Here is a 19,599-nt window from a genome sequence, read left to right on the forward strand (position 1 = left end):
GCTGCGAGGTGGGTGGTAATGAATCTCACAGGTATAGTTACTTTGGAGCAATGTCCATTATCACAGGTGGTGCACCATTTCATTAGCAATTTTTGAGTAAGGGTAGAATAAAGAAATAAGGGACTTGTGATTGGCCAGGTGAAACTGGCACAATGAAGATACACGTGAAACTTCCAGACACGATATATGTGATAGCCAACACTTCTCAATTTGCAAATAATTTGCATGTGCAGCATTTAACGTTTTAGATGCAAATGCAGTGATCTGTTGTTTGCCACTAGCATATTTTTGGACAGCATGCCACCAATGCCACAATCTGATGCATCAATGTCAAGCATTAAGCTTGTATCTTGATTTGGGCGTCACTAAACAAGGGGCCTACCAAAGGCACTTTTAAGTTGCATAAAAGTCTTCTGGCACTCATGTGACCGCATAGACTTAACACTTTTTCTACACAATTGGTTGACTGGGATGGGAAACATGGGCCGCATCCATAATAGTTTACTTTGCTGAGGAATAGCTGTAGTTCTTTTAGGTTCTTAGGAGTCAGTACGTTGGTGATTGGATCAAATGATCTTGTGTGGGTATGAGCCCATCACTACTTAATATAGGTCCTAAGTACATGATACTTGGCTCGAAGAAGCTACATTTGTCGAGGCAACAATGCGGACCTTAGGCTTGGGATCGCTCAAACTTCATCTGTAGATTGTGTAGGTGCTTCTCCCACATAGACCCGGTAAGTAACAAAACATAAAATTATTAACGCAGTTGGGGATATCTTTGAAATACACTACTGGCCATTAAAATTGCTACACCACGAAGATGATATGCTACAGATGCGAAATTTAACCGACAGGAAGAAGATGCTGTGATATGCAAATGATTAGCTTTTCAGAACATTCACACAAAGTTGGCCCCGGTGGCGACACCTAAAATGTGCTGACATGAGGAAAGTTTCCAACCGATTTCTCATACACAAACAGCAGTTGACTGGCATTGCCTGGTGAAACATTGTTGTGATGCTTTGTGTAAGGAGGAGAAATGCGTACCATCACGTTTCCGACCTTGATAAAGGTCGGATTGTTGCGTATCACGATTGCGGTTTATCATATCGTGACATTGCTGCTCGCGTCGGTTGAGATCCAATGACTGTTAGCAGAATATGGAATCGGTGGGTTCAGCAGGGTAATACGGAATGCCTTGCTGGATCCCAACAGCCTCGTATTACTAGCAGTCGAGATGACAGGCATCTTATCCACATGGCCGTAACAGACCGTGCAGCCACATCTCAATCCCTGAGTCAACAGATGGGGACATTTGCAAGACAACAACCATCTGCACGAACAGTTCGACAATGTTTGCAGCAGAATGGACTATCAGCTCGGAAACCAAGGCTGCAGCTACCCTTGATGCTGCATCATAGACAGTAGCACCTGCGATGATGTGCTCAACGACAAACCTGGGCGCACAAATGGCAAAACATCATTTTTTCGGATGAATCCAGGTTCTGTTTACAGCATCATGATGGTCGCATCCGTTTTGGCAACATCGCAGTGAACGCACATTGGAAGCGTCTATTTGTCATTGCCATACTGGCGTATCATCCAGCGTGATGGTATGGGGTGTCATTGGTTACACGTATTGGTCACCTCTTGTTCACATTGATGGCACTTTGAACAGTGGACGTTACATTTCAGATGTGTTACTACCCGTGGCTCTACCCTTCATTCGATCCCTGCGAAACCCTACATTTCAGCAGGATAATGCACGACTGCATGTTGCAGGTCCTGTACGGGCCTTTCTGGATACAGAAAATGTTCGACTGCTGCCCTGGCCAGCACATTCTCCAGATCTCTCACCAATTGAAAATGTCTGGTCAATGGTGGCCAAGCAACTGGCTCGTCACAATATGCCAGTCACTACTCTTGATGAATTGTGATATTGTGTTGAAGCTGCATGGGCAGCTGTACCTGTACGTGCCTTCCAAGCTGTGTTTGACTCAATGCCCAGGCGTATCAAGGCTGTTATTATGGCCAGAGGTGATTGTTCTGAGTACTGATTTCTCAGGATCTATGCACCCAAATTGCATGAAAATGTAATCACATGTCAGTTCTAGTATAATATATTTGTCCAATGAATACCCGTTTGTCATCTGCATTTCTTCTTGGTGTAGCAATTTTAATGGCCAGTAGTGTATCACGAGAGCACTTGCAACTCCAAATGACAATCTGTTATAATGATTGATGCTGAATGGTATATTAATCTCTAAAAGCTGTTTCATCTGATCATCTACAGGCAACTGAAAGTAGGCATCAGTGAGATCTGTCTTCAAAAAATAATGGCCCTAGTCAATTTAACCAATAATTCCTCCGGTCAAGGAAGTGGATACAAATTAACACTTACTTGGGCATTAACGGTAGTCTTAAATCACCACAAATGTGAAGTGATCCAATAGGTTTCTTAACCATGAACTGGGGCTTAGCCTGCTGGCTAGATGATACTATGGTTATAACACCCAAACTGTGCAACATGGCTAGTTCTGCTTTAACTTGCATATGTGTGGCGGAAGGTACTGGGTGAGCTCTGCAAAACTTAGACACTGCCAATTGCTTTAAGGATATGTGGACCTGGAACCCTGTTGCACAACCTAATGTAGGTTCAAACAGCTGCTTAAATTGTGCACACAGTGTATTAAGTTTTGTAAATGGGATCACATTTGAAATTGGATTTACCTGGTCCTGAGTTTGAAAACCAAAAAGTGAAATACTGTGTAAACTAAAAATGTTAGTTGTCATCCAAGACTTGTCTAAAAGCAAGGTCAGTTGAAGTGCTATATTTTTATACTTACATGGACGATGAACTGACCTCGCAACAGGATCAGCTGGTCATTGTGCATCACTCCTTCACACTGAAGAGACTGTAGCTGTGGGTAGCCAGTGCACTAGTAAGTGTCTTCATTAATCAGAGGCACGGTTGCACCTGTGCCCAACTGAAAAACTGCTGTCGCCCCATTAATGACCAGTTGCAACAAGAGAAGCTACACACCTCCTCCTGCTGCCATGGGCACTACCAAGATAACATGTAGCATGCTGATCGCCAATGTTGTTGATGTTTGGTGGCCAAGGCAGGCATTTGCTAGGTGTTCTGGTTTGTGGCATACAAAACAGATGATATCCTGAAAGGACAGTGATGCCTTTGATGGAGTGGCCTCCAATCTGGACATGATTTGACGGCACAGACTTTCTGCCCTTTGATGATAATGGGGTGGAAAATCCTGCATAAGCCTCTGCTCATTTTGAGACACACAAATGGCTGACAAACCATTTCCATTTGAGTGCATCTATCAATGACAAGGGTGGAGGATTGATAGCTACTGTACTAACTACTACTGAATCCCATGTTGTCAGATTACTGGATGAACTGGTGCTTGGTAAATCAGATGATGACGTTGATGGGAAGTCACCGGATGGTCGTAGATCACAGTGGCGAATAATACTACTGACAAAGTTAAAACCAGAGGAGTCGTAGCAATCAGTATGCACTGATGCAGTTACTTCATTAGCTATGACAATTTTTAACATCACTCAAGTCGGGATCATGCTACTAAAGCCAACCCAGCGAGGAGGCACAGTGGTTGACGATTCTAACCTTCATCTGGCCATCCTGAAGGTTTTCTGTGATTTCCTTAAATCGCTTCAAGCAAAGGACAGGATGTTTCTTTCAAAAGGGCACAGCCGACTTCCTTCCCCTCTGTTCCCTAATCCGATGGGACCAAAGACCTCACTATGTGGTTCCCTCCCCTAAATCAACCAACCAATTTCTAAAGCCTTTGCTGTAATTTCTCGATCAGGAACAAGATGGACAAAAATATCACAGATAAAGGGTTGTTGGTTCGCATATGATGTGCCACACTCTTTACAAGAAAAACCACACTTGCGAGCCAAGCCTTGTGAGTCAGCCCCACGCAGCATAGGTGTGCTTACATTGCTTAACATATTGATTAAACTTGAACCTAGTAGTGATGATGTGAGTTTAGTGACCATAGTAATGAATCAGAAAATCACGAACATCAGAAAAAGTCAAATTACTAGAATAAAAGAGTGGGCATATTTTTTGCACCACTTTGTGCTGTTTACTACTAGAAGACAGTGAGAGCACACAGTGACACTCAGGGTCAGCTATTTAACTTGACTTGACTTGACTTGACTTGCAGTGAATGACAGAATGATGTAAATAGACCTCCCACCTCTTGTCTACCTCATTGAAACAAGCGAGATGCCGATGAGGAGGTGAGCAAACTGCAACTGCTAACTGTTGTTGGTTGTACAGGGGCTACAACAGCTCTGTCTGCTGTTCCTAGTGGAATTCCTACTGTCTTCCTTGCTAATGCTGTTATTGCAGTTGTTGCTCTGAAGGTAAATGACAGTGGAGATTGCAAAGCAAATGAAAAACCAAACCAAGTCCTGAATGCAGCAAAGTCATCTTGTGTATATTCAACAATCCAGAAAGCAATTCAAATCTCACATGTAAAGCAGGCGAAGTCAAATGACACATAACTGAATGTTTCTAGCCTCTCCCCAATGTTATTCAATCTGTATATTGAGCAAGCAGTAAAGGAAACAAAAGAAAAATTTGGAGTAGGTATTAAAAGCCATGGAGAAGAAATAAAAACTTTGAGGTTCACCGGTGACATTGTAATTCTGTCAGAGACAGCAAAGGACTTGGAAGAGCAGTTGAACGGAATGGATGGTGTCTTGAAGGGAGGATATAAGATGAACATCAACAAAAGCAAAACGAGGATAATGGAATGTAGTCGAATTAAGTCGGGTGATGTTGAGGGTATTAGATTAGGAAATGAGACACTTAAAGTAGTAAAGGAGTTTTGCTATTTGGGGAGCAAAATAACTGATGATGGTCGAAGTAGAGAGGATATAAAATGTAGGCTGGCAATGGCAAGGAAAGCGTTTCTGAAGAAGAGAAATCTGTTAACATCAAGTATAGACTTAAGTGTCAGGAAGTCATTTCTGAAAGTATTTGTATGGAGTGTAGCCATGTATGGAAGTGAAACATGGACGGTAAATAGTTTGGACAAGAAGAGAATAGAAGCTTTCGAAATGTGGTGCTACAGAAGAATACTGAAGATTAGATGGGTAGATCACATAACTAATGAGGAAGTATTGAATAGGATTGGGGAGATGAGAAGTTTGTGGCACAACTTGACCAGAAGAAGGGATCGGTTGGTAGGACATGTTCTGAGGCATCAAGGAATCACCAATTTAGTATTGGAGGGCAGCGTGGAGGGTAAAAATCGTAGGGGGAGACCAAGAGATGAATACACTAAGCAGATTCAGAAGGATGTAGGTTGCAGTAGGTACTGGGAGATGAAAAAGCTTGCACAGGATAGAGTAGCATGGAGAGCTGCATCAAATCAGTCTCAGGACTGAAGACCACAACAACAACAAGAAGTCATGTATTGGCTATAACTTTGAAGAAACAGGAAATATTCAAAATCATAGATAGAATCATTTGGATCGATGGTAGAAATAAGTTTAATGTGGAATGAATTTTCAGTTCTACAGTGGAGTGTGTGCTAAAGTGCTGGTAGAATTAAGGATATTAGGGTGGTTTGTGAGTCATGATAGTTGAGTCTGTAGATAATTTTCCCTCAAAAGGCCAAGGTTTTGGATTTGTGTCTCGATCTGACACACAGTTGTAATCTGCCTGAAAGTTTCAAGGATAATCTGCATAGAGATTTAAAGAGACTTGCTTTGGTCCAGAAATGTGTATATCATTCAGGAACACACATTTCAATAACTGGCCAGCAGCCATTAAAAGTTTAGCTTCTAATAAACTTTACTTTAAGAGGAACCTAAAGTATTTACAATTTGTGAAATACTCGGGGCAAGATTTTCCAGCAATCAAAGACTATTTTATTCACTTTACAGATCACAAGAATTAAGTACTTGTTGGTAGCCAACTTGTACTCCCGTGACAAATTTTCTTAGTAGAACAGATTGATGCATATATTATTATTAATAATATCACATAATTTGTATCGGCCGGCCGAAGTGGCCGTGCGGTTAAAGGCGCTGCAGTCTGGAACCGCAAGACCGCTACGGTCGCAGGTTCGAATCCTGCCTCGGGCATGGATGTTTGTGATGTCCTTAGGTTAGTTAGGTTTAACTAGTTCTAAGTTCTAGGGGACTAATGACCTCCGCAGTTGAGTCCCATAGTGCTCAGAGCCATTTGAGCCATAATTTGTATTACACAAAATCTGGCTTCTGCAAGTCTTCAGTGCATGCATACAATAGCCCAAGAATTGCTATACATCCACATGTTCAGTGACAAGTTTGTTATTACCTTTTAATGAAAATTTGCTTAAATTTTTTTACTTATTCCTCTTCAGTTAGACTCAAATAACTTAGGATCTGAAGAAGGAACATTATCATATCTCTCTTTTGTTTGAAGATGTATATTATGTATTCTTCAAACAATTGAAAATACAGGATGGTGTAACACAATGCAATAGAGTGTGAAATAGAATAGCCTGCTCCTTACACAATAGAGATGGGCAGCAGACAGGCACATTTGAAGTATATTTAAAAGTAGACTAAGGTATTGGACAATGTCCTTCCTCAGACTTAGAACACACACACACACACACACACACACACACACACACAGAGAGAGAGAGAGAGAGAGAGAGAGAGAGAGAGAGAGAGAGAGAGAGAGATAGATAGAGGGGGGGGGGGGCTCTATCATCTCCAGCACAGGTGAGCATTGACCTCATTTGGGGATAGTAGTGGGAGGTACAGGCATAGGGTGGGGAGGCTGACGGATAGCAGGGTAGGTGTGGGGGAAGATACTGTAGTGCAGCAGAGTGATTGTGCGGGGAGGTGGTGGCTACAGGATGCTGGGCTGTTAAGTGTGTCTGGAGGCTGTGCAGTTGCTATTCCTGCAGACAAACAGCTCGTTAGTTGCCATGCCTCTGTAAAATGCTGCACTGTGTTTGCATCTAAATTGATAGACCACATGCCTGGTGTCACAGGTTGCTCTGCCTTCTCCTATCCCATCAAACACAGGGCCACTTGTCTACCAGCTTAACTGCAAACATTGTGGTATGGTACACAGGTATGCCCACTATCCACATGAATGGCCACTGCTAAATTGTGACCAAGAGACAGCTCAACTGCCCTCTTGCTGAGTATGCCACTCAACACTGTGTGCTGTACTTTGACAACTAATTCACAACCTGCACCACCTGGATTCTTCTCACGAACACCATCTTTTCTGAATTGTGCATGTGAGAACTCTCCCTAGAACATATCCTTCAATGCCATAACCATCCTGCCCTCAACCTGCACTAGTCCCTGTCCCCATTTGCCTCTATACCCTCTCCTGCTCTCATTCCTGCTTGCTATCTCTCCAGCACACCTGCATAGCCTTTTCCATTCTCTGCTTCTCCCCTTTTCCATTTTTCCCCCAAGTGCAGCCTCCTGATTGTCACCTAACAGTCCAAGACACTTCACCACCATATCCTGCACACTCCTACAGGCAGCACTATAGCATCTTCCCCCAACCCTACTGTGCCCTCCCTCTCCCCCCCCCACCTCCCCCTTTTTCTCTCTATAGCTCTTCTGTACTCCACAGTCCATCCCAGCCGGGATTGCTGCCCATTGCATTTGGACCTCAGTGCCTGAAGACGACAGTGGCCTGTGTGTGTGTGTGTGTGTGTGTGTGTGTGTGTGTGTGTGTGTGGGTGGGTGGGTGGGTGTGTGGTGTTTTTTTCTACATCTAAGAAGAAGTTGATCCAAATAGCTTAGTCTACTTTTAAATGTACTTTAAATGTGTTTGCCTGCTGCTGAGTGCTTCCTCTTTGTGCTATTCTATTCTATATAATTGTTAGTATGTATTCTTGTTCTAAGACAAATTCTTTATTTTTGAGGATCCCTCACTAATGATCCACAGAACATAAAGTACATGTAATCAGATCTGATCTCTGATTCTAGATCCAACATCACAGTTCTGTTTCCACCTTAGTATAGGATGCCTTTAAAATAATTGTGCTAGTCTCCTTCTGAAGTAAAGTTAGTGAATCTGTTTTACATAAGAATATAGACATTATGTGGAACAGCATGTTAAATAGATAATGATATCTCCATATGTTTGTTGCAGGTTGTGATAGACACTATGTTCCTTTGTGTTTGTGAGGATGAGAGGATAAATCCTGAAGGTGGCCACTGGCAAACATCAAGTATTGCCAGAAGAGAAACTCGTGGAACTGAATTGCAGCCAATGGCAACACAATAAAACCATTAATTGATGCATGTTTGTTCTATATGAGGAAGGAGAGGATCTGAACAACTTAATTTTCAGTTACTGTCCTCAAGAACTTTTTGCTGTAGCAATAATTCTATTATATATTATTCTGCATTCACCTTTTTGCAGGCAGCAAATGACTTTTTTATGGTTTATCGTAAGAGGTGGAGAAAACTATTACCTTTTAGGTTGTTGTTATTTAGTGATAAAAGTATCACCATTTTGTATATTGTTGCAACAAAGATATTTTTATGGAGTTAATGTTTCTGTTGGCATATGGGGGTATGGGGGGGGGGGGGGGGGAACAAATGCTTTAAAGTGCTATAAATCATTCAGAGCTCATGTAATAAATAATTTTTACTCTTTGTGGAAGGTCTGAATTACTGTAATAATTGTTGTAAAAGAAGAGCACCCATAAACCAAAATCAGGAAACAAAGGACAGCTTCTTACTGTGTATAAGGATCACAACATAATCAAATAAAAACAGATGTAAACCCTTAATCTTGAAGTTGTGGGGATAAAAATGCTTAATTTAGTAATGAAGGGGGACTGAGAAAGGTAATCGAATGTTAAAGTTCCCAAAACCCATACTCAGTGAACATATTAACAGACAAGAGTGCAAATAATGAAGCAGGAAAGCAAGAGAAAATCCTGGATAAAACACCAGACAGCAAATCAGAAGTCTAGAATCTCATCTGTTGTCATATATTGTCGCTTTTTTGCTCTATTTATTGTTTCTTCCTATGCTGCTCTTTTCTATTATTTTTTTCATACCTTCTGAAGGAACAGTTTCCAGTTCCAAAACTTCAAGATTCAGTATTTATGCAGAAGAATAAGGCCTCGTTGTGGTATTTTATCTTCTTGATTATTGAAGCATACCTTGAACAAATACCATAATAGCACAAGAAGAACAAAAACTGTGGTTTCTGTTCTGATGAACTTCATTGTTTTTAGTTTTTTAGTTGGTCATTTGTGCAAATGTTATGATCTCAGGGTGATTGAATGCATGGATTATTTTCTAGCGAGATACATGTCCAGTAAATATTCCTGGAACTGTATGAGCAAAATGTATGTAGTTTAAAAATTCAAACTGATGAGCCAGCACATTTATAAAACTGTGGAAACAGTGCTCACCAATACTGTGTAAGAGTTACATAGTGAGTTCTGGAACTCCAACAAAAGTTGTGAAATAACTGTAGCCATCATTTCAGAGCCAATCGCAGCTTTTAATATGTTGCGTAACATGAATATTCATGTCTTATAAGCAAGAGTGTAAAATATTTATTGTACTTTAATGTTTATTGTACATACAGACTTGATACTCTCGGGTAGTACACCTGGCATAAAACAAACTTTTATATTCAAAGAAAATGGTAAAAATTTTAAAAAAATGTCAAGTTTTCATGCAGCAACATGTGTTCAGTAGTTCATAATAAGACTCACTATTTACATAACAAATGTGCCTTGCACTCAGTCATTTTTAGGCCTATAATTTCAGTTGTATCTGACTGAAAAAATTCTTTTCATATTTCGTTTTTAAAGATTTTTTTCTGATGGTCGCACTAAAGAGTTGTTTGTGTCATCTGTTCATAACAAATCTTTACTGCTCATGTTAATTAACATAGATACAGTATGGCTAATGAGGTACTCATCTTTCCCTCACAATGTACAATGTACATTATCATATTTTTCTTCATTTTTCCTTTAGAATCTACGGCCCGCAGTGCTAAAGCTAAATTACTAGCAACTGATTATCATGGAAAAATTTCAAGACAAAAGCTAATGGTTATTTTATACTTTCTTTTCACAGTTAGACTTTGTACACATACCAAATAATACAGTCTTTGCATGCCACTATACAGTGCATGGCATAGGATACTCTGTATTGGTATTCATTTTGGCTTAATTTCTCAAAGTTCTTGTCACATGCACTTACTCCCTATTTTCAAAATATCTTTGGAAATATAGTGAGAGTGTCTGATGCATAGAAACATGCAACAGGAAATAATATTTGCACTATCTTTTGAGCTCTTGCTCTTTCCCTAGCAAAAGTACATGCATTCACACACACATTCTTACACACAACCACACAGACAGCTAAACCCACACACACATAGCTGCAGTGAGACTGTTAATTGTCAAATTGAGAGCAGTTGTCTGGGTAGATGGAGGTGGGACAGTGATAAGACAAAGATGCACAAGATGAGGAGAGAGTAATGGGATAGTGTGAGGTAGGTCCTTTGACAGATGACTCAGAAGGTGCACACTAAGGTGAAAGTTGTTCAAATGGCAGAGCAAATATGAAATTTAGAGAGAGTGGCAACAGGAGGGGGGGGGGGAGGGGGGGTGCACATGAAGGGGGAGACAGGGAGAGAAGAGAGAATTCCATCCAGGAATTTCCATTATTGTTAGAGAGAATATGTGTTACGTTTGCCCATATTTACACTAGTAATAGACAATAACTGATTGTATATTCTTAGGGAAACTGAAACCACAATTTTGGGATATGTTGCCTCTCAAGCTGTCTGAACTTGTGGCAAGTGCTTGAAGTCACTGTGACATTCTATATCCTGTTATGAAAAGTGACTTGCAGAAATAATTCTGGAGGAAAATATGTCCATTAGAATGAATGTGATATAAGTACAAGTATAAAATTAGACAGTAAAAATTTACAAGGATGTCTTATTTCTTTTTGGATATATGCATTGAATTTGGCATTAACCTATAAATTTATATATAGTCTTGTCTATATAGATATTTGCACAAGGAAATATAATATGGTTTGCTGTGTGTGTGTGTGTGTGTGTGTGTGTGTGTGTGTGTGTAGTCTTCTGCGCTTAACGTATATCGATTTAATGCTGCCTACGGTTATAATTTTTATATGGAAGGTCATCATAGGCATTGTATGAAATGAGTTCTTTCCCACTAGTGCCTACACACACACACACACACACACACACACACACACACACACACACACACACACTCTCACACTGCCAGACTTCCAGAGGCTGCATCTAAAGTGCTAATTACATTGCTTCCTCACTGATTAAGCAAGATGTTCCTAAAAGTTGCAGATTCTGAAGCATGGCAAACCTCCTTCTTTAGTGTTCAACCCTGAGATTGCTTTGCAGCAGTAAGCCATTCCACTCTTCTGTCTACCCTCCTTTTCATTGCCACATACATAGTGCCTCCCACAACATCCATAATCTGCTGCATATATGATATCCCTGTTTCTCCCTCATGATTCTTTCCCTCAGTAGCTCCTTCTGCTATTGTTACAATTATGTTATTGTGTCTTAAAATGTTTCCTTTGACTTTATCTCTGCATGTTGGGCTGTGTGTGCAAATGCCAAACCTAAGAAAAACCTATTCATGCTTGAAAATCACAAATTATATGCTCACATATACGTGAATATAATACAGATATGTATACGGTGTTATCAGTATTTTTCACAACTCCACTTTGTGAATCCATGTAAATAGCAGAGAGATTTTTTAATCAAGTCATTGGTGCTTCTGTCTAGCGTGTGAGTCAGCTACAAACATACTCTTCATTGAATGTAGATATTTGTAAATCATTGTTGGTGCTTTAATATAAATCACATTATTAAAAACAGCACACCACTGTTAGTGTAGTTTTCCTATATAATAAAAATAATAAATTGTGAGAATAAATGGGAGAATTGTGAAGTGCTTGTCGTATTGTACTGAGATAAATTACTGCATTTTTCATTAGTAGGTTGAAAGGTACTGTTGTCAGTATATGTGCCTTTCTAATTTGTGACAAAATGTGTTTCTTTGTAGTAGGGCATACGTGGTGCTGTTTAGAATTCGCCATTGTTTTTCTTTAAAGTGAACCACATACCTATTCCACTAAAATTGTATGTTTGTAAAACTGTTAGGTTTTTTTTATTATTATTTAGAAAATATTTTATGTGTAGAACAGACAAAATAGAGAGGATCTGGTATATATGTTTGTATATAAATCATGATTGATTGGTATATGGATTATTTCCAGCCCAGATTAATATGTCACAGGTAACCTCTTGTTTCAGCAACTATAAATATGTTATGAATTTTTGAGGAGCATTTATTGCAACAGAATTGTGCTTTGTTAAAGGAATACACGCAACATTCTCCTACAGTAAGAAGTTTTTCTTGTAATTAATTAGAATGTACTGTACTCTTGATGGTCTTTTTTAGTGTAGAATTGTTTATCATTTCATCTTTGCTATTATTCGTTGTGTGTTATTCTCCTTTGGAAAATTTTACAACCTGGTTTGCATTTGCAGGTGACATTTTTCATAAATAAACTCGAAAGCAAAGATTATAGCACAGGTCTTGTGTGTAGTTTGTAGAGATACTTGTTTCTATAAAATGCAAATTCTTTGTAGTTTCAAGTAAAATATGCATTCTGGTGTATACACGGACAATACACACATATGTACCAGAACTGACAATATTCTTCAACTTCATTTTCCTGTGGAGTCTTAGGAGATTGAGATTAGCGAGTTTCCTCTAATGTTTGATTGGGGTGAATGTTGAGTGGAAGAGGGGCGGAGTAGAAGATTTTGAAAAATGGGAGGAGGGAGGGACCTCAGAAGGGAAATTACAATCAGAGACAAAGTAAGGAGGTAAAAAGAAACACCATAAAGAAGTGAATACACAAATAAAGGAAAAATTACTTTAATACCTGCCATTTTTTGTATTGTAATTCCATTTGTTTTAATTCTTCCATGTTGGCAGCCTTTTGTCTCTCTCCCTCTCTCTTCTCAGTTATGCAGATAATAATCATTATTCCTTTTGGCTTATTGCAGTTTGTACCTTTATCTTCTCTCCCATTCCACAACTCACTCCATCTCACTCTATGCGGAGTATTTTAAAACAGGTGCAGAGTGGCTTTGTAAGAGCATTCCCTGTAAAGAAATATTAATGTTTGAACATTGTGTCTGTAAGATGCTTTACAATTATTAAAGGTATATTGAATCCGTCTTTTAAACTGTTTCACAAAACTTTTTTATGTTGCCATACTCATTTCATTTTATCCGTTTAAAACAATATCAGTGGTATAAAATGAAATATATTTTCAATATTGGTTAGCTTTTAGAAATAAAAGCAACTTGTTGCAAAAGATATAATAGTGTCCAATTTTATTGACAGAAACAGACATAAATGCAGTAGTTAAAAATCACACTAATATATCTTTTGTAACATACTATTTTTAAATCCAGAGGCAAACCAAAATTGTAAATATGTTTGCTTCCAGATTGCTGATGTTTTAAGTGAATAAAATTAAATACTTGTGGTAAAATTAATGCACATTTTTTGGTAACTGCAAAGACAGATGTCAGATACTGTTAACAAATGCTTGATTTATGTGGAAAATAGAAAGCTAAAATTCTGGCATGTGTGTCTGTAAATTATTTATAGCTTTAGTTAGGGTCAGATGTAGTCTACCTATGATGCAGTGGTGTTTATTCTACAGTTTGTATTACTTTGTTATGAAAGCGCTATTTTTTAAACATTTGATTTATAAAAAAATCTAAGATTATAATTTTATAGACTTATAATTCCATTTAACTTGTAACAACAGAAAGTGAACTGAATTGAATGAATTAGTGCAGCTATATGTGAAACTTTTTTCTATTAACATGTCCATGTAATTATGTTTGTTGTGAATATCATCTATGGTTAACTAATAAAACTGGAAAAGCTTTATAATATAAGTGCACTGATGTAAGATATAAACACGTTTAAAACTGATAGTATTTAAAAAAAGAAGAAGAAGAGTACAATAAGCTCAGATGCAAAACTAGCCTGCATAAAACATATATTTTTATATTCATATTGACAGCAGTTGTAGCCTCCGGTGACAATGACCTGGGAAATTGTTCTCAAGTAAACAAACTAAATATTGGCAATAGGAAGCAGCTTATTAACTAGTATATTGAAATCTTTTACTGATACAAATTCACTGTTATAAATCAGTTTTGATATGTAAATTTACATATTTACAGATGTTTTGTATGTGTGATGCTTATTCATCTTGTATTGTTTTTAAAAAAGAATCAGGAAGTTGTATTAGCACATATTTGTGCCATATATCTAGCTTCTTATGACAAAATGGTTTTTATGTTTTTTGTGAAATTTGTAATTTTTAAATGTTCTATTGGTATTGATGGTTTCTCTGAAGGATAGATCAATGTATTGTGTCTTGTAATACTGTCATTTAAGACTGTAAACAAATATATTAAACAATGCAATTTTTCTTAAGGGTTTTGTCATTTTTATTATTTTGGTTTCTGACTGGCTCTTTAATAATCAACATCCTTTACAAACATATAAGTTGAATACATAAGCCACTGTAGTGTTCCTTGGGCTTTTTGACTTCATGTGCACCAATGCATCAACTGCTGTAAGAACACAAGAAAACTCCACAAAGCTGATGATATTTCTTTTTAAGAGCAATGATATAATATAAATCATAGTATTTTTCACTTTTACTAGACTCTCTTGACTGTTGCATCATATATATGATGATCATTCAATGATGATATACCTGAACATGGGATGTATCACTGAGTAATAGATGTTATATATAAAAACAAAGATGAGGTGACTTACCGAACAAAAGCGCTGGCAGGTCGATAGACACACAAACAAACACAAACACACACACAAAATTCAAGCTTTCGCAACAAACTGTTGCCTCATCAGGAAAGAGGTAAGGAGAGGGGAAGACGAAAGGAAGTGGGTTTTAAAGGAGAGGGTAAGGAGTCATTCCAATCCCGGGAGCGGAAAGACTTACCTTAGGGGGAAAAAAGGACAGGTATACACTCGCACACACGCACATATCCATCCACACATACAGACACAAGCAGACATATTTAAAGACAAAGAGTTTGGGCAGAGATGTCAGTCGAGGCAGAAGTGTAGAGGCAAAGAAGTTGTTGAAAGACAGGTGAGGTATGAGTGGCGGCAACTTGAAATTAGCGGAGATTGAGGCCTGGCGGATGACGAGAAGAGAGGATATACTGAAGGGCAAGTTCCCATCTCCGGAGTTCGGATAGGTTGGTGTTGGTGGGAAGTGTCCAGATAACCCGGACGGTGTAACACTGTGCCAAGATGTGCTGGCTGTGCACCAAGGCATGTTTAGCCACAGGGTGATCCTCATTACCAACAAACACTGTCTGCCTGTGTCCATTCATGCGAATGGACAGTTTGTTGCTGGTCATTCCCACATAGAATGCATCACAGTGTAGGCAGGTCAGTTGGTAAATCACGTGGGTGCTTTCACACGTGGCTCTGCCTCTGATCGTGTACACCTTCCGGGTTACAGGACTGGAGTAGGTGGTGGTGGGAGGGTGCATGGGACAGGTTTTGCATCGGGGGCGGTTACAAGGATAGGAGCCAGAGGGTAGGGAAGGTGGTTTGGGGATTTCATAGGGATGAACTAACAGGTTACGGAGGTTAGGTGGACGGCGGAAAGACACTCTTGGCGGAGTGGGGAGGATTTCATGAAGGATGGATCTCATTTCAGGGCAGGATTTGAGGAAGTCCTTCATGAAATCCTCCCCACTCCGCCAAGAGTGTCTTTCCGCCGTCCACCTAACCTCCGTAACCTGTTAGTTCATCCCTATGAAATCCCCAAACCACCTTCCCTACCCTCTGGCTCCTATCCTTGTAACCGCCCCCGATGCAAAACCTGTCCCATGCACCCTCCCACCACCACCTACTCCAGTCCTGTAACCCGGAAGGTGTACACGATCAGAGGCAGAGCCACGTGTGAAAGCACCCACGTGATTTACCAACTGACCTGCCTACACTGTGATGCATTCTATGTGGGAATGACCAGCAACAAACTGTCCATTCGCATGAATGGACACAGGCAGACAGTGTTTGTTGGTAATGAGGATCACCCTGTGGCTAAACATGCCTTGGTGCACAGCCAGCACATCTTGGCACAGTGTTACACCGTCCGGGTTATCTGGACACTTCCCACCAACACCAACCTATCCGAACTCCGGAGATGGGAACTTGCCCTTCAGTATATCCTCTCTTCTCGTCATCCGCCAGGCCTCAATCTCCGCTAATTTCAAGTTGCCGCCACTCATACCTCACCTGTCTTTCAACAACTTCTTTGCCTCTACACTTCTGCCTCGACTGACATCTCTGCCCAAACTCTTTGTCTTTAAATATGTCTGCTTGTGTCTGTATGTGTGGATGGATATGTGCGTGTGTGCGAGTGTATACCTGTCCTTTTTTCCCCCTAAGGTAAGTCTTTCCGCTCCCGGGATTGGAATGACTCCTTACCCTCTCCTTTAAAACCCACTTCCTTTCGTCTTCCCCTCTCCTTACCTCTTTCCTGATGAGGCAACAGTTTGTTGCGAAAGCTTGAATTTTGTGTGTGTGTTTGTGTTTGTTTGTGTGTCTATCGACCTGCCAGCGCTTTTGTTCGGTAAGTCACCTCATCTTTGTTTTTATATATAATTTTTCCCACGTGGAATGTTTCCTTCCATTATATTGAGTAATAGATGTCTTCTTTATGTCCAATATTTTTCACTTTGATCAGTTTTTAATTATTTTCATGTTCAGGAATGCAAATTAATTAGAACTGTTGAAAAAAAAAAGAATGTCCCCACAGTATCCTCTAAAATTTTTCCCCATAAATTGTTTCACATTTATTAAATGTATGAAGCATATGTAACTTTACTACTGATGTGACATAATATTAATGGACTGCTTCTGTCTACAAGGTACATCCCATTTTGCTAGTTATTGGGGTTTCTAACCATTCCATTCACGTATGGTGTGTAGAAGGAATTATAGTTTTAATGCCTCTGGGCATGCTGTAATTAATCTAATTTTGTCCCTATGATCTGTATCTGAGCAATACACATGGGATCGTAGCATATTCTTTGTCATCGTTTAAACAAACAGGCCAAGCACATGTGAGCAGTCATGCTGCCATTCTCTGCCTACGTTCTGTATCCCTTGTTACACCTATTTGTTATGGGTTCCACATACTAGTAAGATTCAAAACACAACTGTAGATTCACATCGACTACAGATCGCGACTGCAGTGCTTTAGACGTTGTCTCTCTTATTATTATTATAAAGTGCATCATTGGCTGTAAGTTTCACTCAAGGAGTTCCAATGTCTCACATCCATTTCCTTGGATGTATCTCCATGGTAAAACATTTCATTTGTGTGAGGGTCTAATCAATGTCAAACGTCATTGCTGATGTGCCACAAGGGTCACCATTGGAGCCAATTTTCTGCACTCTTAAAATGGCCTGTATGCCAATTGCAGACTGCAAGCTGCTCGCACTGTATGCAGACTAGGTAGTCTTTACACAGAGTGTGAATACCTAGCAAATTGGCCAATATCATCAATATCAGTTATACAAATAACCCTCTCAGTGTCGCCACAGATAAAAGCACATTATCAGCAGGCAGAATTTCTTGGTTAACCTACAATCCTCACACATCCAAGAAATCCAGTGTATTGTAGCAGAATTTCTCGGTACCTGCTGAATGCATTGGAAACTTGGTTAATGTAACACTAGCACACAGAGAAACTGCAGTGAAAGGCAGCTATACCAGCTGGTAATCCCTCTATAAATGTACAGTCCCAGAACCATCATATTCATGTATTTGAAGGTAAAATCCACCTTGAAGCCAATATAAGATTACCAGATATGCTGACAAGGCACCACCACCAGAAAATCATTAAGGAGATCATCACAACAGACAACCAGACATAAATCACTACATAAAATGTAAAGGAAAACCTGAATATTGTCCTCAACACAATTTGGGCATTTATTTATGCATTCTGTAATCACTTTTGGTAGTGATATTGCATACATCAGGATGTGTTACAGCGTATTTTGTAGTTACATAAAAAAATAAATATACACTAATTTCAGCCATTTGTAGAAGAGATTTAGAGTTCACATCATATAAATAAGATTACAAACAGCCCTACACATAGTAGTATCATACAAAGTTAAGCAAAAATGTATGCAATTGTACTTAGCTACAGTGGTTAGCACAATGTCTATTTACTTGGAATTTGCAGAAGAATGTCTTGTTCAAGAATGTTGTGTATTTGCATCTAAGAAGTTCTTTATACTGTAACAGCAGGTTGAGACCAGATGAAAGCTTTTGTTTGAAAGCAGATAATGATTTTAAGTTCTTAATATTGCTTGGAAGTTTGCTATAAAATATGCATCCACTTAAGTCTGGACTGATGACCACAGAAGTTAATTCCCATAGTGCTCAGAGCCATTTGAACTTAAGTCTGTCTGTACACATGTGGTAGTTTTCTTTACACCTAGTGCTGTAATTATGTTCATTTTTGTTCATCATAGCTGTGCAGTTTATTTTTTAGAACATAATAGCTTCATACATGTACAGAGTCAGTTAGTTCAATGTTCATGAATGATTTGGACAATAAATCATAATGATAAGGAGCAAGTCATTTTGAATGAAAATTGCAACTTAATTTTTAAATATGGTTAAAAGCTGAACATTCATAAAGGCAAGTTGTTTTTAAATGTCAACAGATGTGAGTCAGTAATTCCTACTCGCCACCTTTTACACAGTACAGTATAGAAATACTTCTGCGGAATAGAAGGTGTTGTCAAGGAGAAACTGCTTTAGTTTGTTTTCAAATCTATCTTCGCTATCTGTCAAACATTTTATATCACTGGATAAGTTATCAAAAATTGTTGTTGCAGCATTGTGTGCCCTTTATCAGGTTTCCAATGCATCTAATAACTTCCTTTTGCAGTTGAAGTAGTATATTTATATGTATATTAGCTGCACTGCCCCAAATTGGTGTATGATAAGAGATGTGCAGATGAATTAAACTGTAATACTTTTTAGTAAAGTGTTCTGATGAACAGTTTGTGATATTTTTGCTTGAAAAAATATTTGTGCTAATTTTTGGGCATAGTTTATCTATAAGAGTCCCCCACGTCAGCAAACTGTCTACCATCAACCCCAGAAACTTGGTGCAATGAAATTCCGAAACAGTTGAGTTGTCAAGCGTGATATCAAGATCATCTGGTTTGACTGCCCTATTTGCTTGTAGTCTCATGAAAGTTGTTTTAGTTCAATTTATAAATGGGTTGCATCATCCAAAATATTTGCATGCCCTAAACACGTCCTAATTTCAAGGTCCTTTGAAGATTTACTGAGGACTAGTAAAAGGTATGTCACCAGCGCATATGATCACTGTTCCATTTACAGCTTCTGGTGTGCCATT

General features: G+C 39.1%; 1 protein-coding gene across 1 annotated transcript in view; it reads left to right on the top strand.

The window, feature by feature from the left end:
• The window catches only part of LOC124805085 (choline transporter-like 1), a 176,751-nt gene extending 168,238 nt beyond the window's left edge, over positions 1 to 8,513 (top strand). The window contains exon 15 of the mRNA XM_047265526.1: positions 8,176 to 8,513. Within this exon, the coding sequence (XP_047121482.1) occupies positions 8,176 to 8,310 (135 nt within the window). The 3' untranslated portion in view covers positions 8,311 to 8,513. The remainder of the gene's footprint in view (positions 1 to 8,175) is intronic.
• The last annotated feature ends 11,086 nt before the right edge of the window (positions 8,514 to 19,599 follow it).

This window comes from Schistocerca piceifrons, chromosome 1 (genome assembly GCF_021461385.2).
Source record: "Schistocerca piceifrons isolate TAMUIC-IGC-003096 chromosome 1, iqSchPice1.1, whole genome shotgun sequence".
NCBI classification, from domain to species: domain Eukaryota; kingdom Metazoa; phylum Arthropoda; class Insecta; order Orthoptera; family Acrididae; genus Schistocerca; species Schistocerca piceifrons.